At 38.7% G+C, this 24,616-nt stretch overlaps 1 protein-coding gene across 6 annotated transcripts in view; it reads left to right on the forward strand.

Moving 5' to 3' along the window:
* GDPD4 (glycerophosphodiester phosphodiesterase domain containing 4) overlaps nt 1-24,616 on the forward strand; it is a 138,742-nt gene that overhangs the window by 42,746 nt on the left and 71,380 nt on the right. For all 6 annotated transcript variants that reach the window (XM_047692785.1, XM_047692784.1, XM_047692780.1 and 3 more), the window contains 5 exons: nt 6,326-6,424; nt 6,495-6,588; nt 7,440-7,517; nt 8,291-8,436; nt 8,843-8,925. In XM_047692785.1, the coding sequence (XP_047548741.1) occupies nt 6,326-6,424; nt 6,495-6,588; nt 7,440-7,517; nt 8,291-8,436; nt 8,843-8,925 (500 nt within the window). The remainder of the gene's footprint in view (nt 1-6,325; nt 6,425-6,494; nt 6,589-7,439; nt 7,518-8,290; nt 8,437-8,842; nt 8,926-24,616) is intronic.

Consider the following 24,616-nt stretch of genomic DNA (forward strand, 5'->3'; position numbering starts at 1 on the left):
CATCCATCCCTCCGCTTCCCTTCCTTCTTGTCTCCTGGAGTCCATAGTCTCTCATGGCTCATCTCCCACTCTGGTTTCTCCCCTTTCATTTTTTCCTTCTCCTAGTGTCCTCCATGGTATTCCTAATGTTCCACAACTAAGTGAAATGGTATGATAATTGACTTTCTGTGTTTGACTTATTTCATTTAGCATAATCTCCTCTAGTACCAAACATGTTGATGCAAAAGTTGGGTATTCATCCTTTCAGATGTTCAGAGTAATATTCCGTTGTGTATATGGACCACATCTTCTTTATCCATTTGTCTGTTCAAGGGCATCTCGGCTCTTTCCTTTCCACATTTTGGCTATTATGGACATTGCTGCTATGAATGTTAGGGTGCATATGGCCCTTCTTTTCACTACATCTGTATCCTTGGGATAAATACCCAGTAGTGCAATTGCTGGGTCATAGGGTAGCTCTATTTTTAAATTTTTGAGGAACCTCCAAACTATTTTCCAAAGTGGCTACACCAATTTGTGTTCCCCACCAACAGTGTAAGAGGGTTCCCCTTTCTCCACAACTTTTCCAACATTTGTTGTTTCTTACATTGTCGATTTTTGCCATTCTAACTGGTGAAAGATGGTATCTCAATTTTGAATTAAATTTTGATTTTAATTTCCCTGATGATGTTGAAATAATGTTTTCATGTGTCTGCTGGCCATTTGTATGTCTTCTTTGGAGAAGTGTCTGCTCATGTTTTCTGCCCATTTTTTGACTTGATTATCTGTTTTTTGGGTGTTAAGTTTGAGAAGATCTTTATGGACCTTCAATGTTAGCCCTTTGTCTGTAGTGTCATTTGCAAATTTCTTCTCCCATTCTGTGGATTTCCTCTTTGTTTTGTTGACTGTTTCCTTTGTGGTGCAGAAGCTTTTTATCTTGATCAAGTCCCAAAAGTTTATTTTTGCTTTTGTTTCCCTTGCTTTTGGAGACATGTCTTGAAAGAAGTTGCTGTGGCCGATGTCGAAGAGGTTACTGCCTATGTTCTTCTCTAAGATTTGGAAGGATTTCTTTCTCACATTAAGGTCTTTCATCCAATTAGAGTTTATCTTTGTGTATGATATAAGAGAATGGTCCAGTTTCATTCTTCTGTATATAGCTGTCTAGTTTTCCCAGTTATGAATGAAAGGGGGAGATCATGACTAACACCAAGGAAATAGAAACAATCATCAGAAATTATTATCAACAACTTTATGCCAATAAGTTAAGCAACCTAGAAGAAATGGACGCATTCCTAGAAACCTGGAAACTTCCAAGACAAACAGGAAGAAACCTTAACAACCTGAGTAGACCAGTAACTGGTAAGGAGATTGAAGCAGTGATCAAAAACCTCCCAAAAAACAGAGGTCTGGACCTGATGAATTCCCTAGGGATTTCTACCAAACATTCAAAGAAGAAATAATACCAGTTCTCCTGAAGCTGTTTCAAAAAATAGAAACAGAAGGAAATCTTCCAGACTCTTTCTCTGAGGCCAACATTATCTTGACCCGCAAACCAGGCAAAGACTCCATCAAAAAAGAGAATATAGGCAGTAACCTCTTCGATATAAGCCACAGCAACTTCTTTCAAGATATGTCTCCAAAGGCAAAGGAAACAAAAGCGAAAATGAACTTTTGGGACTTCATCAAGATCAAAAGCTTCTGCACAGCAAAGGAAACAGTCAACAAAACAAAGAGGCAACCCATGGAATGGGAGAAAATATTTGCAAATGACAGTACAGACAAAAGGTTGATATCCAGGATCTATAAAGAACTCCTCAAACTCAACACACACAAAACAGACAGTCATATAAAAAAATGGGCAGAAGATATGAACAGACACTTCTCCAGTGAAGACATACAAATGGCTATCAGACACATGAAAAAATGTTCATCATCACTAGCCATCAGGGAGATTCAAAATAAAACCACATTGAGATACCACCTTACACCACTTAGAATGGCCAGAATTCGCAAGACAGGAAACAACATGTGTTGGAGGGGATGTGGAGAAAGGGGAACCCTCTTACACTGTTGGTGGGAATGCAAGTTGGTGCAGCCACTTTGGAGAACAGTGTGGAGATTCCTCAAGAAATTAAAAATAGAACTTCCCTATGACCCTGCCATTGCACTACTGGGTATTTACCCCAAAGATACAGATGTGAAAAGAAGGGCCATCTGTACCCCAATGTTTGTAGGAGCAATGGCCACGGTCGCCAAACTGTGGAAAGAACCAAGATGCCCTTCAACGGACAAATGGATAAGGAAGATGTGGTCCATATACACTATGTAGTATTATGCCTCCATCAGAAAGGATGAATACCCAACTTTTGTAGCAACATGGACGGGACTGGAAGAGATTATGCTGAGTGAAATAAGTCAAGCAGAGAGAGTCAATTATCATATGGTTTCACTTATTTGTGTTGCATAACAAATAGCATGGAGGACATAGGGAGATGGAGAGGAGAAGGGAGTTGAGGGAAATTGGAAGGGGAGGTGAACTATGAGAGACTATGTACTCTGAAAAACAATCTGAGTGTTTTGAAGGGGAGGGGGGTTGGGAGGTTGGGGAAACCAGGTGGTGAGTATTGGAGAGGGCATGGATTGCATGGAGCACTGGGTGTGGTGCAAAAACAATGAATACTGTTACACTGAAAATAAATTTAAAACATTTAAAAAAAAAGAATTTCAGATCAAGATCCCTGATGAAGATGGATGCCAAAATTCTCAACAAGATCCTAGCTAATAGGATCCAACAGTACATTAAAAGTACAGTACTTTTAAAGTACATTAAAGTACATTAAAAGGATTATTCATCACCACCAGGTGGGATATATCCCTGGGATGCAAGGGTGGTTCAACAAATCAATGAATGTAATAGAACTCATAAATAAGAGAAGAACCACATGGTCCTCTCGATTGATACAGAAAAAGCATTTGATAAAATACAGCATCCTTTCCTGATTAAAACTCTTCAAAGTATAGGGATAGAGGGAACATTCCTCAACTTCATAAAATCCATCTATGAAAAACCCACAGCAAGTTTTGAGATCATTGAGATCAGGAACATGACAAGGATGCCCACTCTTGCCACTGTTGTTCAGTATAGTACTAGAAGTCCTAGAAATGGCAATCAGACAACAAAAAGAAATAAAAGGTATTCAATTTGGCAAAGAAGTCAATCTCTCTTCACAGATGACATGATACTCTATGTGGAAAACCCAAAAGTCTCCATCCCCAAATTACTAGAACTCATGCAACAATTCAGTAATGTGGCAGGATATAAAACCAATGCACAGAAATCAGTTGCTTTCTTATACGTGAACAATGAAACTATAGAAAGAGAAATTAGAAAATTGATTCCATTTACAATAGCACCAAAAACCATAAGATGCCTTGGAATAAACCTAACCAAAGAGGTAAAGGATCTAAGAACTACAAAACACTCATGAAAGAACTACAAAACTACAAAATACTCATGAAAGAAATTGAAGACACAAAAAATGGAAAAACATCTATGCTCATGGATCAGAAGAGTAAACATTATTAAGACATCTATGCTATCCAGATCAATCTATACAAGTCATACCAATCCCAATGGCACTTTTGAAAATGCTAGAACAATCATAAAATTTTGTATTTAACTAGAAAAGACCCCAAATCACCAACAAAATGTTGAAAAAGAAAAAGCTGGGGGCATCATGTTACCTGATTTCAAGCTATATTACAAAGCTGTGATCACCAAGACAGCATGGTACTAGCAAAATAAAAACAGATACATAGACCTGTGGAACAGAATAGAGAGCCCAGATAATGGACTCAACTCTGTGGTCAACTAATCTTTGACAAAGCAGGAAAAATACCCAGTGGAAGGAAGACAGTCTGTGAAAAAGAGTTTTCTTTCAAAATACTGCTGTTCATTGATAATATACCTGGTCACCCAAGAATTCACATGGAGATGTACAGCAAAATGAATGTTGTTTTTATGCCTGTTAATACAACATCCATTTTGCAGTCCATGGATCAAGGGATGATTTTGACTACCAACTATTACTATTATTTAAGAAATACATTTGTAAGGCTAATAGCTGCCACAGATAGTGATTCCTCTGATGGACCTGGGCAAAGTAAATTGAAAACCTTCTTGAAGGATTCAACTTTCAGGATGTCGTGAAGAACATCTGTGATTCATGGGAAGAGGTCAAAATATCAGCATGAACAGGAGTTTGGAGAAGTGGATTCCAACCCTCATGGATGACTCTGTGAGTGTTTCAAGACTTGAGGGAGTAAATGCAGACATGGTGGAAATTGCAAGAGAACTAGGATTAGAAGTAAAGCTTGAGGATGTGACTGAATTGCTGTAGTCTTATGGTAAAACTTGAATGGATGAGCAATTACTTCTCATGGATGAGCAAAGAAAGTGGTTTCTTGAGATGGATTCCACTGCTGAAGATGCTGTGAAGATGGATGAAATGACACAAAAAGGATTTAGAATATTACATAAACTTAGTTGGTAAAGCAGTAGCAGGGTTTGAGAAGATTGGCTCCAGTTTTCATAGAAGTTTTACTGTGAATGAAATACTGTCAAACAGCATCACATGCTACAGAGAAATCATTCATGAAAGGAAGAGTCAATCAATGCAGCAGACTTCCTTGTAGTCTTATTTTAAGAAATTGCCATGCCCACCCCAGCCTTCAGCAACCACCACCTTGATGAGTCAGCATCTATCAACACTAAGGCAAGACTTTTCACTGGCAAAAACATTATGATTCACTGAAAGCTCAGATGAGGGTTAAAATTTTCAGCAATGAAGTATTTTTGAATTAAGGTATATACATTGTTTTTAAAGATGTAATATAATTACATACTTAATTAACTACAGTATGGTATAACCATAACTTTTATAGGCACTGGGAAAGCCAAAATTTCATCGACTTGCTTTATTGTAATAATGCCTTTATTGTGGTGATCTGGAACTGAATCTATGTCTGAGGTGTGCCTGTACTTTTTCTTTTTTGTAATGTCCTTGTTGAGTTGGGGCATGAATGTTTTGTTGGCTATGTAAAACAAGTCAGAATATGTTCCCTCTTTTTCTATTCTCTGGAAGAGTTTGTTAAGGATTGGAAATATTTATTCCTTAAATGCTTGGTAAATTAGCCATTGAGGTATTTTATGATGAAGTTTGATTATGGATTCAGTTACTTTAATAGATAATGGAAAAGAGGTAACTAAACACTCTTTAGTACTGTTCTCACAGTACATATGTAGAAAAACTATACATTTAAAGGAGAAAAACTTGGGTGCCTGAGTGGCTCCGTGGGTTAAGCCTCTGCCTGAATTCAGCTCAGGTCATGGTCTCAGGGTCCTGGGATCCAGGCCTGCATCAGGCTCTCTGCTCAGCAGCCTGCTTCCTCCCCACCCTCTGCCTGCTTCTCTACCTACTTGTGATCTTTCTCTCTCTGTCAAATAAATAAATAAATAAATAAATAAATAAATAAAATCTTTTTTTTTTTTTTAGGATTTTATTTATTTGACAGACAAGAGATCACAAGTAGGCAGAGAGGCAGGCAGAGAGAGGAAGCAGGGTCCCTGCTGAGCAGAGAGCCCGATGCGGGGCTCGATCCCAGGACCCTGAGATCATGACCTGAGCCGAAGCCAGAGGCTTTAACCCACTGAGCCACCCAGGCGCCCCTAAATAAAATCTTTAAACAAATAAAGGAGAAACCTTAGTTGTGTTTTCTTGGTCTCAATGTTTTTTTTCTTTGTGAATTGTATAGTGTTCTGGCAGGCAGATTTCTGTTTCCCTTTGTTCAACAAATATTTATTGGATGCCTATTGTGTGCCAAACATTTTGCAAGGTAGTAAGGATATAATCATAAACATTGTCCTTGATATCATGAATGTTATAGTCTGTTGCAGAAGACATAGAAAAGGCAATTATAGAATACTGTTTACTTGTGAATGTATTGAGCCATATAGAAAAGTAGTAAGTATTTGTAATAGCCATTGTTGAAGCAGGGTGAGAGGTGCTAAGCAATGTTAAGGGCCCAGCTGAGGCTAGAGATGGTAAATTAGTAAAGGCATCAGACCACATAGCTGAGTAATTTTTTTCCCAGCCATGCTGTCCAGCAAAGACTTACACACAGAGATGGTTAAGTGATTGGATCCATTCCATGTTGAAGATTTGCAAGACAGAGTAAAAGGATGAGGAAATGAAGTCCCGTTGTTGGGACACACATGTAATTCCCCAAAACAGTTCTGATTCAGTCCTAGTGCCTAGAAGTCAGGAGCTTCTTTCTGTTTCCCCAGGTCCTGGTTCTGCTAGTGATTGTGACAATCTCATTTTTTTTGTGGATTTTATTCACATACTGGAGGGACAGGTGGCTGACTACTGGGCTGTCACTGCAGGTAAGCATCATCCTATAGGTCTAGCGCTGTCTGTCTAGATGTGTCAGCCTAACTTTTGGCTTTCTCCCAGATCTTTGCTCCCTATGTGCACCTGAGTGGCATAAGTATGATGGTTATCCTTTCCTGGCCTGTGGGCTTCTACTTAATCCATTTGGAAGAAGAAGGTATGTCATGTGGTTGAACCTTACCTGTTTATTTCAGCTCTAACTTTAGCTTGTATTCTTCACTTAGCAAAATGCAAGTTTAGTAGATAGCCACCACTATACCGCTTCAAAATTCGTTTAGCTTATTATTCTTACATGCTCTTTGTGGTTGAACTCACAACCATATGTGGCCTGTCGCAGCAATTTCCTAGCCAAACAAGTCTCTTTCTGAAAAGGGATTCTTCTAGAAAAATAAGAATATTCTCTATGTTGTTACAGATTTTCTGGGAATGGTGGGGCAAGAATAGAGGTACATTTTAATTTTATTTGACTGAAGTGATTGCACAAGTCACAGTTCCTTAGTTTGTATCAAATATTACTAGTGTCAACTAACAAACTTATGATGGGTCCAGATATCCCTCGTTCCATCCTAGTAATTCAAAGCAGTCTTCTGTGACTCCCTGACTCAAAGCAGAAGCAGAAAATGTCTGCTACTGCCACTGATCTCTCCATTCCTAATATGGAAACAAAAGAATCAGAGCTGTATACCAAAAGAATCCGAGAATCAGAGCTGTATACCAAATTGTTCTGAGAATAAAGTTATCTTGCAGCACCTTCACTAAAAAGGCAGGGTCTTCCTTTCTTTACTGTCTCTCTTTTTACTCTTGGTTAAATAAGGGGTATTTCCTTCCTGAATTGTGGAAGGATGCAGGCAAAAGAAAGACTGGATAGATACTTTTGCCATTGTGTGCTTGTACACACATGCTTGTACATGTGTGTATGAGTAAGTAGAGGTGAATTTTAGGCAATATTTCTGGGGCAGGATCTTAAAGGGGATAATAATGAACTCTTTTTCATTTCCTAAATTTTAGCTAGAATCAGAAGATACAAGATGGCAAATTATGACAGAGAAAAAACCAAGAGATGTAATATACTCACAAAGTTGAGAGGTTAGAGCTGGAGATCTAGATTTGCAAGTGATTGGACCATAAGTGGTAACTTAAAAATATGCAAGCGGGTAAAATTCTCAGAGGTCTAAAATAGTGTTGGGGGAATCACCAGTGATAACAGATACTGTGATAGGCTGTTGGGTGGGTGTGTAGGAAAGAGAGAACAAGAAGAGCAAATACCTAGTATTTATTGATGACCTATTATGACTCATCACTGTTGATATATCCATTCTCTGAGGTAGGTTTTAGTAGAAAGATAGCTCCTTTTTTCAGAATGAAGACTCAGAGAGGTTAAGCAACATGTCCTTAGTCACACAACTAGGAAGTGGTAGACTATGGCTTTGAACTAAGATTTCTGTCAACTAGTGCTCCTTCCACTATTTTGCAGTGTCTTAAATACAGGCATTTTAGGCTTATCTCTACAGGCTTTCTCAGAACCTGCCAAACTGCTCTTCCTCCTGTGAAGGTATTCCTTAACATTTTCTCTCCATCCTACCTCCTTCACAGTTCATTTCCTTTTAAATTCCAGTGATTTTTTCCTTAATAGTAATACTTGTATTTGGATAGCCCTATTCTTTAAAAGTCACTGAAATTAAGTGAGGACGTGACAGAAATAGTAAATCAGCCAGTCCATAGAATCAATGAAACCGATAGACTGGGTAGTAACTGACAGCTGCTGGGATAGTTAGTTGCTTGAGATGGTTCTCCATTCCACTTCTGCTTTGTTCTCACTTCTCTCTCTCCCAACTTTTTTTTTTTTTTTTTTTTTTTAGCTCTACAGGTGGCTATTGGATTGCCTTTTTTCCTTATCCTTTTATGTCTCTATGTTATTCCATTGGGGATTCATTCTCCCTGCATTCAGGAGGAGGGTAAATTAGGACCCAAGCCAGACTTCTTTGGACATAGAGGTGCACCTATGGTAGGTCTGAGCATGGGTGAGTAGGCATATGTATGGGGTGTGTGGATGAGAGAATGGGACCTCAGAACCATGGTAACCCCTGGAAAGGAAAAGGGTTTGGCTGGAAATGACAAGAATGAAGAGTTAATTGTAGAGGTTGGATTTGAACCCAAGTCACCTAACTTATCTTTCTGTACTGTGCCCAGTCACATTACCTCAGATGAGCAGAGTCCCAGAATCAGTTTGGGTAGAGGAGAATATAGGCAGGCTCTTAGAAAAATAGCTTTTTTTTTTTTCCAAAGAGCCAAGGGATCCAAGCTCATCTCCCTAAAGCCCTTTGTTGCTGGGCTCCCTCCCAGCCATTAAAGGGATGGTGGCAGGGAGAGAGACTCTGAGGAATAGCAGCTGATATTTTTTTCTTCCACAGTTGGGGCCTGAGAATACCATGATGTCCTTTGAGAAAGCTGTTGAACAAGGGGCCTGGGGGCTGGAGAGTGATGTACAATTAAGGTAGGAAAGCAGGGGCTGGAATGGGGAGGAGATAAGACTAATGCCATGGAAGATGACCAGTATGACCCAACTTGTAGAGAGGGCAAGCCCCGGGAAGTTTCTCCTGTATTTGCATGGCACATATGCACAGAGCACATACACAGACCACTTCTTTACAAACCATACATCTGTACCCCTGCATTCTCAAACATAGTCTCATAAATAATACACACACTATAGAGTTTCCATACATAATTCAAATTTGTGCTCATTGCAAACCATGCTGACATTTTAACCCCATGCACTACCCTAGCAATCTACTTTAAATTCCCTGGGCACCTACTATATTCTAGGCCTTTTTGTGGGTGCTAGAGAGAGGCAAAAAGATGTAGCCCTGCCTAATAGATGTTCCTAGTCAGTGAAGGAGAAACAGCATGTTTATAAACAGAGTATAAAACGATTTGTGGTGAGTTCCTTCCAGAGAAGAGTAAGTCAAATGCAGTAGAACATCAGTGGAGGAAAAGACCACTGCCCATTGTGTAAAAAAGATCTGTGTCCTCAGAATTGTGTTTATGTTGTCTCGAGGAAAAAATATTATTTTACCAATCAAAGGTGAATAAAGAAGGTATTCTATGGAGAGGCAACAGTCAGCAAGCTAACCTGTATGGATTCCTTAAGTGATATGCTTTGGGGATAGGAGAAGGCTATGTGAGGAAGAGGTATGGCTGTAGGGCCCGCTGAAGCTGTATCATAGAGATCCCTAAATGTGTAATGGGCTGCTTTGGTAGACTGTAGAGGACATATTCCCTCATTGTTTTAGAAAGACTCATCGGGACATGTATGAGAGAGAATTGTCAGGGAGATGGGTGGTAGGCTGTAGCATTGTCCAAGGGAAAACAAAAGAAGACTTGGATCAGGGAAGTGGTAAGGACGAAATGACATGCTTTGCTGTAGAATCTTTGTACCTGAGCAGCTGGACGTGGAAAGGTTTCATCTGTAGTATGGGTATATTAGAGAATGTGGTTTGTACAGACTGCCTTTACAGCCCTTCTAAGGGAGAAACAAAAGAGAAATGAACCTTCTATTTCAAAGATGAGGAAATATGTTTTGAACCTAGATTCAAATAAGGGCAATATATTACTGAAGTCCTAAGGCTGGAATGAGCATAATAAATCCAGAATTAGAGCTAGATTTCCTGACCCCTGAGTGAAGTTCTTGATGGTATCCAACAGTGACAAGTGTTTCATGCAGAATGTTTGACTGAGAATTGAAAATGGGTAGTTTATTAGAGCTCCTGGGTCATTTATTGAAATGTCTCATGGTCTTGACATAATGTGGTGCTGAGTTGGTGAGGTCCTGGTGTACTGTCTTTCTCTCTCCTGTTACCTCTATGACTTCAACTTTAATGTAGGTCATCCTTCCAACCCCTCAGTCTCTTTGCTCATTGTTCCTGCACCATTCACATTCATGGTCATACCCTATGCTTTATCATTACCAAAAATTGCATATCAGCCAGAGTCCAGTCAGGACCTGAATACCACACCAGTAACTTGAACAGGAAAAGTGCAGTATCAAGAATTACTAAGTATGGGGAGCCTGGGTGGCTCAGTGGGTTAAAGCCTCTGCCTTCAGGTCAGATCATGATCCCAGGGTCCTGGGATCAAGCCCTGCATCGGGTTCTCTGCTCAGCAGGGAGCCTGCTTCTCCCTCTCTCTCTGCTTGCCTCTCTGCCTACTAGTGATCTCTGTCTGTCAAATAAATAAAATCTTTAAAAAAAAAGTTAAAAAAAGAATTACTAAGTATAAGTATTAAAATGTGGTTAACTACCAAAAGAGGGAAGAGGATTCTGGGAAATATAAAAATATCAAGTACAGCTACTGGAACTTCTGTTCCAGATGAAATGGAGTAAGCACATTCCACCTTATTTTTTCCAAGAATTACAAAATACAACAACAACAAATGGACAAAAATCACATACTTAAAAGTGCATGAGAATATGAGATGTAGGGGCGCCTGGGTGGCTTAGTCATTAAGCATCTGCCCATTGTGTAAAAAAGGTCATGATCCCAGGGTCCCAGGAGTAAGCCCCACATTGGGCTCCCTGCTCAGCGGGGAACCTGCTCCTTCTCCCACTCCCCTTGCCTGTGTTCTCTCTCTCGCTGTGTCTCTCTCTCTCAAATAAATAAAAAGATCTTTAAAAAAACAAAAAACAAATAAGAGAGATACCTGGCTTTCCTAACACACAGACACAGAGAGCTAGGCAAAATGAGGAGACAGAGGAATACGTCACAAGTGAAAGAACAGGACAAAATCACAGGAAGAGAACTAAAATGTAAGTAACATGCCTGAGAGACAATTTAAAGTAATGACCAAAAAGATACTCACTGGACTTCAGAAAAGAGTGGAAGGCATCAGTGAGACCCTTAAGACAGAGATAGAAAAAGAAGCATTCGGAATTGAAGAACAGAATGAATAAAAATACACTTGATGAAATAAATAGCAGGCTGAAAGAACTGGAGGAACAATTTAATGAACTGGAAGACAGAGGAATGGAAAGCAATCAAACTGAACAAATGAGGAAAGAAGAATTATGAAAATGAGAATAGGCTTAGGGAACTCAGTGACTCCATCAAGCATAATAATATTCACATTATAGGGTTCCCAAAAGAAGAAGAGAGAGAAAAGGGGGCAAAAAATTTAGTTGAAGAATTAGGAGCTAAAAACTTCCCTAAACTGGGGAAGGAAACAGGAGGCAGAGAGATTCCCTCAACAAAATCAACCAAAGTAGGTTCACACCAAGACATATAGTAATCAAAATGGCATAAAGTAATGATAAAAAAAATTGCAAAAACAGCAAGAGAAAACACAGTTACATACAAGAGAAACCCTGTAAGTCTATCAGATTTTTCAGCAAAAACTTTGTAGGCCAGAAGGGAGTGGCATGATTCCATGCCATATTCCATGTGCCAAAATGGAAAAATGAACAGCCAAGAATACTCTTTCCAGCAAGGCTGTCATTCAGAGTAGAAGGAGAGATCATTTCTCAGACAAAAACTAAAGGAGGTCATGACCACTAAACCAGCCCTACAAGAAATATTAATGGGGACCCTTGAATGGAAAGGAAAGACCATAAGTGAGAATATGAAAAGTAGGAAACACAAGAACAGTAAAAATAAGTATTTCCATAAAAAACCAGTCAAGGCATTCATAAAAGGATGTAAAATATGACACCATATACTTAAAATGGGAAAAAAGAAGTAAAAACTGGGTTTGAACTTAAGTGACAGTCAACTTATTGTAGATTGCTATGTGCAAAAGATGTTATATGCTACCCTAATGGTAACCACAAATTAAAAACCACTAACAGATATGCAAAGGATAAAGAGAAAGGATTCCAAGTGTATAACTAAGAAAACCAGCAAATCATGCAAGAGAGAAAGAGAAGAAAGGATCAGAGAAAAACTACAAAACAACCAGTAACAAAAAGTCAAACATATCTATCAATAATTACTTTGAGTGTAAATGGACTAAATGCTCCAATCAAAAGACATAGAGTAACAGAGTGGATTAAAAAAAAAAAAAAAGACCCTTCCATATGCTCCCTACACAGGACCCATTTCATATCTAAAGAAACCTGAAAATTGAAAGTGAGGGGCTAGAAAAACATTATGGAAATGAATGTCCAAAGAAAGCCAGAGTAGCAATACTTAATATTGGACAAAATAAACTTTTTTTATGTTTTAAAAAATTTTTAATTTATTTAAATGCTAGCATAGTTAACATACAGTGTCATATTAATTTTAGGTGTACAGTATAGTGATCAGAATTTCAAGGGGTTCCTAGGTGGCTTGCTCAGTTAAGCGGCTGCCTTTGGCTCAGGTCATGATCCTGGGGTCCTGGGATCGAGCCCAACATGGGGCTCCCTGCTTAGCAGGGAGCTTGCCTCTCCCTCTGCAGCTCCCCCTGCTTATGCATGCTCTTGCTGTCTCTCTCTGTCTCTCATTCTCTGCCAAATAAATAAAATCCTAAAAAAAAAAAGTTCTGTACATTACTCAGTGTTCATGATGTTAAGTAAACTCTTAATCACCTTTACCTATTTTACCCTTCTCCCTGACCACCCTCCTCTAGTAACCTTCTGTTTGTTCTCTATTGTTAAAAGTCTGACTCTTGGTTTCTCTTTTTTTTTTTTCCTTTGTTCATTTGTTTCTTTTTTAAAATTTTTTTTTTAATTTGAATTTTAAGTAGTTAACATACAATTCAATATTGGTTTCTGGAGTAGTACTCAGTGATTCATCACTTATATACAACACACAGTGCTCATCATAACAAGTGCCCTCCTCAATACCCATCATCCCTCTAGCCCATCGCCCACCCTCAGTTTGTTCTCTGTCATTAAGAGTCTCTTATGATTTGTTACATATATTGGGCAAAATAAACTTTAGAACAAAGAGTGTAACTAGAGACAAAGAAGGACACTATATAATAATAAAGGGGACAATCTAACAGCATAATATAACAATTATAGGTATTTATGTACCCAACATGGGATCACCCAGATACGTAAAACAGTTAATAACAAACACAAACTAATTGATAGTAATACAATAATAGTAGGGGACTTTAACACTCCACTTACTTCGACTAATAGGTCATCCAAACAAAAAGTCAAAAGGAAGCAAAGGCTTTGAATGACACACACTGGACTAGATTTCACAGATATATTCAAAATATTCCATAATAAAACAGAATATAGATTCATTTCAAGTGCACATGGAACATTTTCCAGTATAGATCACATATTAGGCCAAAAAAAAAAAAAAAAAAAAAAACAAGCCCCAACAATTTCAAAGAGATCTAAGTCATACCATGCATCTTTTCTGATTGCAATGCTGTGAAACTAAAAATCAACCACAAGAAAAAAGTTGAAAAGAACACAAATCCATAGAGGTTAAATAACATGCTAGTAAACAATGAATGGGTCAAACAAGAAATCAAAGAGAAAGTAAAAAAAAATCAAAACAAATGAAAACAAAAACACAGTGGTCAAAAAACTTTGGGATGCAGCAAAAGTGGTTCTAAGAAAGAAGTTTATAGCGATATAGGCCTACCTCAAGAAGCAAGAAAAATCTCCAATAAACAATCTAACCTTACACCCAAAGGAGTTAGAATAACAACAAACAAAACCCCAAACCAGCAGAGTGAAGGAAATAATAAAGATTGGAGCAGAAATAAATGATTTTCAGAAACTGAAAAAAAAAAAAAAAAAAACAATAAAACAGATAAATGAAACCAGGAGTGGTTTTTTTCTTTTTTTTTAAAGATCAACAAAATTGATGTACCTCTAGCTAGACTCATAGGAAGAGAGAGAGAGAAGGAAAGAAGGAGGGAAAAAGGGAAGGAAGGAAGAAGAAAGGGGAAGGGGAAAAGTCTTAAACAAAATCACCAGTGGAAGAGGAGAAATGATAAACCACAGAAACAAAAACAGTTGTAAGAGAATATTATGAAAAACTATATGCCAACAAATAAGATCACCCAAAAGAAATTGGTAAGTTCCTAGAAACATATATTCTACCAAAAGTGAAACAGGAAGAAATAGAACAGTTAAACAGACTGATTACTAGAGAGATTGAATCTGTAATCAAAAACTCCTCAAAAAACCAAAGTCCAGGACCAAATGGCTTCGTAGATAAATTCTACCAAACATTTTAAGAAGACTTAATACCTATTCTTCTCAAACTATTCAAAAAAATAGAAAAAAAAACCCTTCTAAATTCATTTTTTGAGGACAGTATCATCCTGGTAACAAAACCAGATAAAGATACCACAAAAAACACTTGTAGACACACTACAGGCCATCTCTGATCAACATAGATGTAAAAATCCTCAATAAAATGCCAACATCAAAAAACAAATAGTCCAATTAAAAATGGGCAGAGGAGGGATGCCTGGGTGGCTCAGTTGGTTGGAGGACTGCCTTCAGCTCAGGTCATGATCCCGGAGTCCCGGGATCGAGTTCCGCATTGGGCTCCCAGCTCCACAGGGAGTCTGCTTCTCTCTCTGACCTTCTCCTCAATCATGCTCTCTCTCAAATAAATAAAATCTCTCTCTAAAAAAATAAAAGGGCAGAGGACATGAACAGATATTTCTCCAAAGAAGACATCCAGATGGCCAACAGACATATTAAAAGATGCTCAACATCACTCATCATCAGGAAAATGCAAATCAAAACTTCAGGGTCACCTCATACCTGTCAGAATGGCTAAAATAAAAACACAAGAAACAACAGGTGTTGGAGAGGATATGAAGAAAAAGAAACACGTGTGCCCTGTTAGTGGGAATGCAGAGGGGTACAGCCACTGCAGAAAACAGTATGGAGGTTAAAAATAGAATTACCCTATGATCCAGTAATTACACTACTGAGTATTTGCCCCCAAAATAAAAAATGCACTAATTCAAAGGGTATGTGCATCCCTGTGTTTATAGCAGCAGCATTTACAATAGCCAACTTATGGAAGCAGCCCAGAGTATCCATTGATAGATGAGTGGATAAAGAAGATGTGGTATAAGTATACAATGAAATATTATTCAGCCTTAAAGAAATAATCTTGCCATTTACAACGGTATGGATAGAGCTAGAGAGTGTAATGCTATGTGAAGTAAGTCAGTCAGAGAAAGACAAACACCATATGATCTCACTCATATGTCGAATTTAGAGGGGGGAAAAAAAAGCAAATGAACAAAGGGGAAAAAAGACAAACCAAGAAATAGTTTCTTAGCTATAGAGAACTGACCGAGGTTACCAGGGGGGAGGTGGGTGGAGGGATGGGTGAAATAGGTGATGGAGATTAAGGAGCACACCTGCCGTGATGAGCACTGGGTGTTGTACGTAAGTGTCAAATCACTATATTGTATACTTGAAACTAATATTACACTGTATGTTAACTGTATTGGAATTTAAAAAAAAAAACACAACTCTCCTCTTTTCTCCCTTCTCTCAGCCCCTGGTAACCACCATTCCATTTTCTGTTTCTATGATTTTGACTACCGTAGATACCACATATGACTGTCTTATTTCACTTAGCATAATGTCCTCAAATTTCATCCATACTAAGGCATGTGACAGGATTTCCTTCCCTTTTCAGGCTGAATAATATTCCATTGTGTGTATATAACACATTTTATTCATCTATTCATTTGCCAATGGACATTTGGATTGCTTCCACATCTTGTTATTTTGAATAATGCTGCTGTGAACATGAGTCTACAAATATATTTTCTAGACCTTTCTTTAAATTCCTTTGGGCATATACTCAGAAGTGGAATTGCTGAAACATGGTAATTCTGTGTTTAATTATCTGAGGAACTGCTGTGCTGGATAAAGGGATTTTTAAAACCTGTATATAAAATCCTGGGCAGACCTTTGTGTAATCCATGCTTGAAACCTTACAGAAACAACACAGCAGAATATTTGATAACTGAATGTTGGTCTGGAATACCATCCGGATTTTAGATTTACTTCTGTAGCACATAATGGGATAGGCCAGAAAAGCATTGCAGAGCTTTTGAAAACTAAACTGACTTTGGAACCATGGCTACAAACATGGGCCAGGACATGTGTGCCTAGATACAATGACTGCTAAAATAAATTTATTTGACAGACAGAGATCACAAGTAGGCAGAGAGGCATAAAATAAATTTAAATAGCAGTGAGGCTCTCATCAAAAATCCCAAGGATATAGTCCAAAGTTTTCATCATACTTAAAAAAATCTAAGCCTAAATTTAAAAAGGTAATTAATAGATATTACTGCCAAGAGAAACAGATGTTGGAATCATCAAGACTTTTAACGCAGCTGCCTTAATGTATCTCAAACTGTGGACACTCATTAAGCAAACGAGAAAGGAGAATGTATTAGCAAAGATAAAGAAGGGATAAAGAAGAACCACATGGAAATAAAATTTCTTTAGTGAAAAGAAAATGATTTAAAAAGTCAATTTTGGGGGCATCTGGGTGGCTCAGTCGATTAAGTGTCTCCTTCTGTTCAGGTCATGATCCCAGTATTCTAGGATCCAGTGCCCACTTTGGGTTCCCTGCTCAGCGGGGAGCCTGCTTCTCCCTCTGTTTCCCCCACTGCTGCTCCTCTCTCTGTCTCTCTCAAGTGAATAAATAAAAAAAAATCTTAAGAAAAAAAAAAAGTCAACTTATTTATATAAAGTCATCATTGTGTTATACATCTTAAACATCTTAAACAAATACAATGACATGTCAGTTAATCCTCAGTAAAATGAGAAGAGTCAACCTCTGAGCATTTGAATTACTCCCTCATTTAAAAAACGCTTTTAATTTGGCTTCTAGAGTATCATACGGTCCTGATTTTCTTCCTTTCTGGACTGTTTCCTAAATGATTTTCTTTGCCCATTCCTGCCATTTCTTCTTACTCTCAAAATTATGGAATTTTTGAGATTTGTCATAAAATATTTATAAAGGAAGTCTCATCCCTATTTCCCAAATGAACTGTTTTGACAGTGTTCACCCCATTTTGTAAAATTATAAACATGTTTTAATTATATAGCAAACATGTTTATATGAAACTTTCATTTGAATATGATATTTTTAAGATGCATTTGAAAAGGAGGCATGTCTATATGTCAAAAGCAAGGAGTATAAACTAGTATTTAGCATCTAAGAGAGAAAGTGTATAGGAGGACCTATTAAGAATCTATGCAAAGACTTTTGGCTGTTCAGGTTTATGGCATAAAGGCCCAGTTAGACACCCTCACTAAGCATGGAGCAATTCCTCTTAGAGAACCCTGAGTCATCATGTTTTCTGAAGCAGTGTTGACCTCATGTGAGCCAAAAGGAGAAATGTTGACTCACTGGGAGTCAAAGGAAGCTGAGGCACAGAAAGATCAAAGTAAGCTTCTGTGGGATTTACAGCCCCATTCCTTCCCCACTGACTCAATTCTTAACTTCTTAGGGGAAATAAGTGTAAATGTTGTACTTAGCAGGTGTGTGTGTGTGAGTGTGTGTGACAGTTCAGTAATTTCTTTCAGTATTGCCTACTCTTTAGCATCCATGATGAACAAAATGTCAGATATTTTAGTACAAATGTGCCATGCTAAACCATAATAGATCCCGAGGCAAAAAGTAAAGTCAGTAATTTTGTCTGTATTTGAAATTTAATTATTTTGTTTGTCATGGATTTTTCCTTAATTTATATATATTTTTTTAATTTTTTATCTTTTCAGCATAACAGTATTCATTATTTTTGCACCACACCCAGTGCTCCATGCAATCTGTGCCCTCTACAATACCCACCACCTGGTGCCCCCAAACTCCCACCCCCCACCCCTTCAAAATTTTCAGATCGTTTTTCAGAGTCCATAGTCTCTCCTGGTTCACCTCCCCATCCAATTTCCCTCAACTCCCTTCTCCTCTCCATCTCCCCTTGTCCTCCATGCTATTTGTTATGCTCCACAAATAAGTGAAACCATATGATAATTGACTCTCTCTGCTTGACTTATTTCACTCAGCATAATCTCTTCCAGTCCCGTCCATGTTGCTACAAAACTTGGGTATTCATTCTTTCTTTCTTTCTTTCTTTCTTTCTTTCTTTCTTTCTTTTTTTTTTTTTTTTTACAGCTTTATAAACATATATTTTTATCCCCAGGGGTACAGGTCTGCGAATCGCCAGGTTTACACACTTCACAACACTCACCATAGCACATACCCTCCCCAATATCCATAACCCCACCCCCTTCTCCCAACCCCCTCCCCCCATCAACCCTCAGTTTGTTTTGTGAGATTAAGAGTCACTTATGGTTTGTCTCCCTCCCAATCCCATCTTGTTTCATTTACTCTTCTCCTACCCCCTCAACCCCCCATGTTGCATCTCCTCTCCCTCATATCAGGGAGATCATATGATAGTTGTCTTTCTCCGATTGACTTATTTCGCTAAGCATGATACCCTCTAGTTCCATCCACGTCGTCGCAAATGGCAAGATTTCATTTCTTTTGATGGCTGCATAGTATTCCATTGTGTATATATACCACATCTTCTTTATCCATTCGTCTGTAGATGGACATCTAGGTTCTTTCCATAGTTTGGCTATTGTAGACATTGCTGCTATAAACATTCGGGTGCATGTGCCCCTTCGGATCACTACGTTTGTATCTTTAGGGTAAATACCCAGCAGTGCAATTGCAGGGTCATAGGGTAGTTCTATTTTCAACATTTTGAGGAACCTCCATGCTGTTTTCCAGAGTGGTTGCACCAGCTTGCATTCCCACCAACAGTGTAGGAGGGTTCCCCTTTCTCCGCATCCTCGCCAGCATCTGTCATTTCCTGACTTGTTAATTTTAGCCATTCTGACTGGTGTGAGGTGATATCTCATTGTGGTTTTGATTTGTATTTCCCTGATGCCGAGTGATATGGAGCACTTTTTCATGTGTCTGTTGGCCATCTGGATGTCTTCTTTGCAGAAATGTCTGTTCATGTCCTCTGCCCATTTCTTGATTGGATTATTTGTTCTTTGGGTGTTGAGTTTGCTAAGTTCTTTATAGATTTTGGATACTAGCCCTTTATCTGATATGTCATTTACAAATATCTTCTCCCATTCTGTCAGTTGTCTTTTGGTTTTGTTAACTGTTTCCTTTGCTGTGCAAAAGCTTTTGATCTTGATAAAATCCCAAAAGTTCGTTTTTGCCCTTGCTTCCCTTGCCTTTGGTGATGTTCCTAGGAAGATGTTGCTGCGGCTGACGTCGAAGAGGTTGCTGCCTGTGTTCTCCTCGAGGATTTTGATGGATTCCTTTCTCACATTGAGATCCTTCATCCATTTTGAGTCTATTTTCGTGTGTGGTGTAAGGAAATGATCCAATTTCATTTTTCTGCATGTGGCTGTCCAATTTTCCCAACACCATTTATTGAAGAGGCTGTCTTTGTTCCATTGGACATTCTTTCCTGCTTTGTCGAAGATGAGTTGACCATAGAGTTGAGGGTCCATTTCTGGGCTCTCTATTCTGTTCCATTGATCTATGTGTCTGTTTTTGTGCCAGTACCATGCTGTCTTGATAATGACAGCTTTGTAATAGAGCTTGAAGTCCGGAATTGTGATGCCACCAACTTTGGCTTTCTTTTTCAATATTCCTTTGGCTATTCGAGGTCTTTTCTGGTTCCATATAAATTTTAGGATTATTTGTTCCATTTCTTTGAAAAAAATGGATGGTACTTTGATAGGAATTGCATTAAATGTGTAGATTGCTTTAGGTAGCATAGACATTTTTACAATATTTATTCTTCCAATCCAGGAGCATGGAACATTTTTCCATTTCTTTGTGTCTTCCTCAATTTCTTTCATGAGTACTTTATAGTTTTCTGAGTATAGATTCTTAGTCTCTTTGGTTAGGTTTATTCCTAGGTATCTTATAGTTTTGGGTGCAATTGTAAATGGGATGGACTCCTTAATTTCTCTTTCTTCTGTCTTGTTGTTGGTGTAGAGAAATGCAACTGATTTCTGTGCATTGATTTTATATCCTGACACTTTACTGAATTCCTGTACAAGTTCTAGCAGTTTTGGAGTGGAGTCTTTTGGGTTTTCCACATATAGTATCATATCATCTGCGAAGAGTGATAGTTTGACTTCTTCTTTGCCGATTTGGATGCCTTTAATTTCCTTTTGTTGTCTGATTGCTGAGGCTAGGACTTCTAGTACTATGTTGAATAGCAGTGGTGATAACGGACATCCCTGCCGTGTTCCTGACCTTAGCGGAAAAGCTTTCAGTTTTTCTCCATTGAGAATGATATTTGCGGTTGGTTTTTCATAGATGGCTTTGATAATATTGAGGTATGTGCCATCTGTCCCTACACTTTGAAGAGTATTGATCAGGAAGGGATGCTGTACTTTGTCAAATGCTTTTTCAGCATCTATGGAGAGTATCATATGGTTCTTGTTCTTTCTTTTATTAATGTGTTGTATCACATTGATTGATTTGCGGGTGTTGAACCAGCCTTGCAGCCCTGGAATAAATCCCACTTGGTCGTGGTGAATAATCCTTTTAATGTACTGTTGAATCCTATTGGCTAGTATTTTGGCGAGAATTTTTGCATCTGTGTTCATCAAGGATATTGGTCTGTAGTTCTCTTTTTTGTTGGGATCCTTGTCTGGTTTTGGGATCAAGGTGATGCTGGCCTCATAAAATGAGTTTGGAAGTTTTCCTTCTATTGCTATTTTTTGGAACAGTTTCAGGAGAATAGGAATTAGTTCTTCTTTAAATGTTTGGTAGAATTCCCCCGGGAAGCCGTCTGGCCCTGGGCTTTTGTTTGTTTGGAGATTTTTGATGACTGTTTCAATCTCCTTACTGGTTATGGGTCTGTTCAGGCTTTCCATTTCTTCCTGGTTCAGTTGTGGTAGTTTATATGTCTCTAGGAATGCATCCATTTCTTCCAGATTGTCAAATTTGTTGGCGTAGAGTTGCTCATAGTATGTTCTTATAATTGTCTGTATTTCTTTGGTGTTCGTTGTGATATCTCCTCTTTATTTCATGATTTTATTTATTTGGGTCCTTTCTCTTTTCTTTTTGATAAGTCTGGCCAGGGCTTTATCAATCTTATTAATTCTTTCAAAGAACCAGCTCCTAGTTTCGTTGATTTGTTCTATTGTTTTTTTGGTTTCTATTTCATTGATTTCTGCTCTGATCTTTATGATTTCTCTTCTCCTGCTGGGTTTAGGGTTTCTTTCTTGTTCTTTCTCCAGCTCCTTTAGGTGTAGGGTTAGGTTGTGTACCTGAGACCTTTCTTGTTTCTTGAGAAAGGCTTGTACCGCTATATATTTTCCTCTCAGGACAGCCTTTGTTGTGTCCCACAAATTCTGAACCGTTGTGTTTTCATTATCATTTGTTTCCATAAATTTTTTCAATTCTTCTTTAATTTCCTGGTTGACCCATTCATTCTTTAGAAGGATGCTGTTTAGTCTCCATGTATTTGGGTTCTTTCCAAATTTCCTCTTGTGATTGAGTTCTAGCTTTAGAGCATTGTGGTCTGAAAATATGCAGGGAATGATCCCAATCTTTTGATACCGGTTGAGACTTGATTTAGGACCAAGAATGTGATCTATTCTGGAGAATGTTCCATGTGCACTAGAGAAGAATGTGTATTCTGTTGCTTTGGGATGAAATGTTCTGAATATATCTGTGATGTCCATCTGGTCCAGTGTGTCATTTAAGGCCTTGATTTCCTTGTTGATCTTTTGCTTGGATGATCTGCCCATTTCAGTGAGGGGAGTGTTAAAATCCCCTACTATTATTGTATTCTTGTCGATGTGTTTCTTTGATTTTGTTATTAATTGGTTTATATAGTTGGCTGCTCCCACATTAGGGGCATAGATATTTAAAATTGTTAGATCTTCTTGTTGGACAGTTCCTTTGAGTATGATATAGTGTCCTTCCTCATCTCTTATTATAGTCTTTGGCTTAAAATCTAATTGATCAGATATAAGGATTGCCACTCCTGCTTTCTTCTGATGTCCATTAGCATGGTAAATTCTTTTCCACCCCCTCACTTTAAACCTGGAGGTGTCTTTGGGTGTAAGATGAGTTTCTTGTAGGCAACATATAGATGGTTTTTGTTTTTTTATCCATTCTGATACCCTGTGTCTTTTGATTGGGGCATTTAACCCATTAACATTCAGGGTAAGTATTGAGAGATATGAATTTAGTGTCATTGTATTGCCTGTAAGGTGACTGTTATTGTATATTGTCTCTGTTTCTTTCTGATCTACTACTTTTAGGGTCTCTCTTTGCTTAGAGGACCCCTTTCAATATTTCCTGTAGAGCTGGTTTGGTATTTGCAAATTCTTTCAGTTTTTGTTTGTCCTGGGAGCTTTTAATCTCTCCTTCTATTTTCAATGATAGCCTAGCTGGATATAGTATTCTTGGCTGCATGTTTTTCTCATTTAGTACTCTGGATATATCATGCCAGCTCTTTCTGGCCTGCCAGGTCTCTGTAGATAATTCTGCTGCCAATCTAATATTTTTACCATTGTACGTTACAGACTTCTTTTCCTGGGCTGCTTTCAGAATCTTTTCTTTGTCACTAAGACTTGTCAATTTTACTATTAGGTGACGGGGTGTGGACCTATTCTTATTGATTTTGAGGGGGGTTCTCTGAACCTCCTGGATTTTGATGCTTGTTCCCTTTGCCATATTGGGGAAATTCTCTCCAATAATTCTCTCCAATATACCTTCTGCTCCCCTCTCTCTTTCCTCTTCTTCTGGAATCCCAATTATTCTAATGTTGTTTCGTCTTATGGTGTCACTTATCTCTTGAATTCTCCCCTCATGGTCCAGTAGCTGTTTGTCCCTCTTTTGCTCAGCTTCTTTATTCTCTGTCATTTGATCTTCTATATCGCTAATTCTTTCTTCTGCCTCATTTATCCTAGCAGTGAGAGCCTCCATTTTTGATTGCACCTCATTAATAGCTTTTTTGATTTCAACTTGGTTAGATTTTAGTTCTTTTATTTCTCCAGAAAGGGCTTTTATATCTCCTGAGAGGGTTGCTTTAATATCTTCCATGCCTTTTTCAAGCCCGGCTAGAACCTTGAGAATCGTCATTCTGAACTCTATATCTGACATATTACCAATATCTGTATTGATTAGGTCCCTAGCCTTTGGTACTGCCTCTTGTTCTTTTTTTTGTTGTGAATTTTTCCGCCTTGTCATTTTGTCCAGATAAGAGTTTATGAAGGAGCAAGTAAAATACTAAAAGGGTGGCAACAACCCCAGGAAAATATGCTTTAGCCAAATCAGAAGAGATCCCGAATTGTGAGGGGGGAGAAAGGGGATAAAAAGGGGTTCAGAAAGAAAGAAAGAAAAAAAAAAGAAACTATTAAAAAAAAAGGAAGCCGATAAAGAAAAAATATAAAAAGGAAAAAAATATATATATTAGATAAACTATTTAAGAAACTTTAAAAAAAGAAAACGGTAAAAGTTAAAAAAAATTCAGCAGAAGAAGAGAAAAAGAAAAAAAAATTGAAAAAGAAAAAAAAATTAAATTAACTGCAAGGCTAAAAAATCATGGGGAGAAAGCCATGAGTTCCGTGCTTTGCTTTCTTCTCCTCTGGAATTCCGCCACTCTCCTTGGTAGGTGAACTTGGTCCTGGCTGGGTTTCCCGTTGATCTTCTGGGGGAGGGGCCTGTTGTAGTGATTCTCAAGCGTCTTTGCCCCAGGCGGAGTTGCACCGCCCTTACCCGGGGCCACGCTGAGTCATCCGCTCGGGTTTGCTTTCGGGAGCTTTTGTTCCCTGAGCGCTTTCCGTAGAGTCCGGAGGACGGGAATAAAGATGGCGGCCTCCCGGTCTCCGGCCCGGAGGAGCCGAGAGCCCGGGGCCCCACTCCTCAGTGCGCCCTCAGAGAACAGCGCCCAATGACTCCCGCCACCCTGGCCTCCGGCCACGCTCTGAGCTGACCGAGCCTGCGACCCGTTCAAGGCAACCCCGAGCTGAGAGTCACTCCTCGGCTCTGTCTCTGTAGCCGGCTTCCCCGTTCTAATACCGGTAAGCTCTGCGACACTCAGACACCACCGATCCTTCTGCGACCCTGCGGGACCTGAGGCCGTGCTGACCCCGCCTGGGCTTCACCCCAGTTAAGCCTCTGGAGCGATGTCCCTCAGCGGAACAGACTTTTAAAAGTCCTGATTTTGCTCCGTTGCTCCGCCGCTC

Source organism: Lutra lutra, chromosome 10, assembly GCF_902655055.1.
Source record: "Lutra lutra chromosome 10, mLutLut1.2, whole genome shotgun sequence".
In the NCBI taxonomy this organism is placed as follows: Eukaryota; Metazoa; Chordata; class Mammalia; order Carnivora; family Mustelidae; genus Lutra; species Lutra lutra.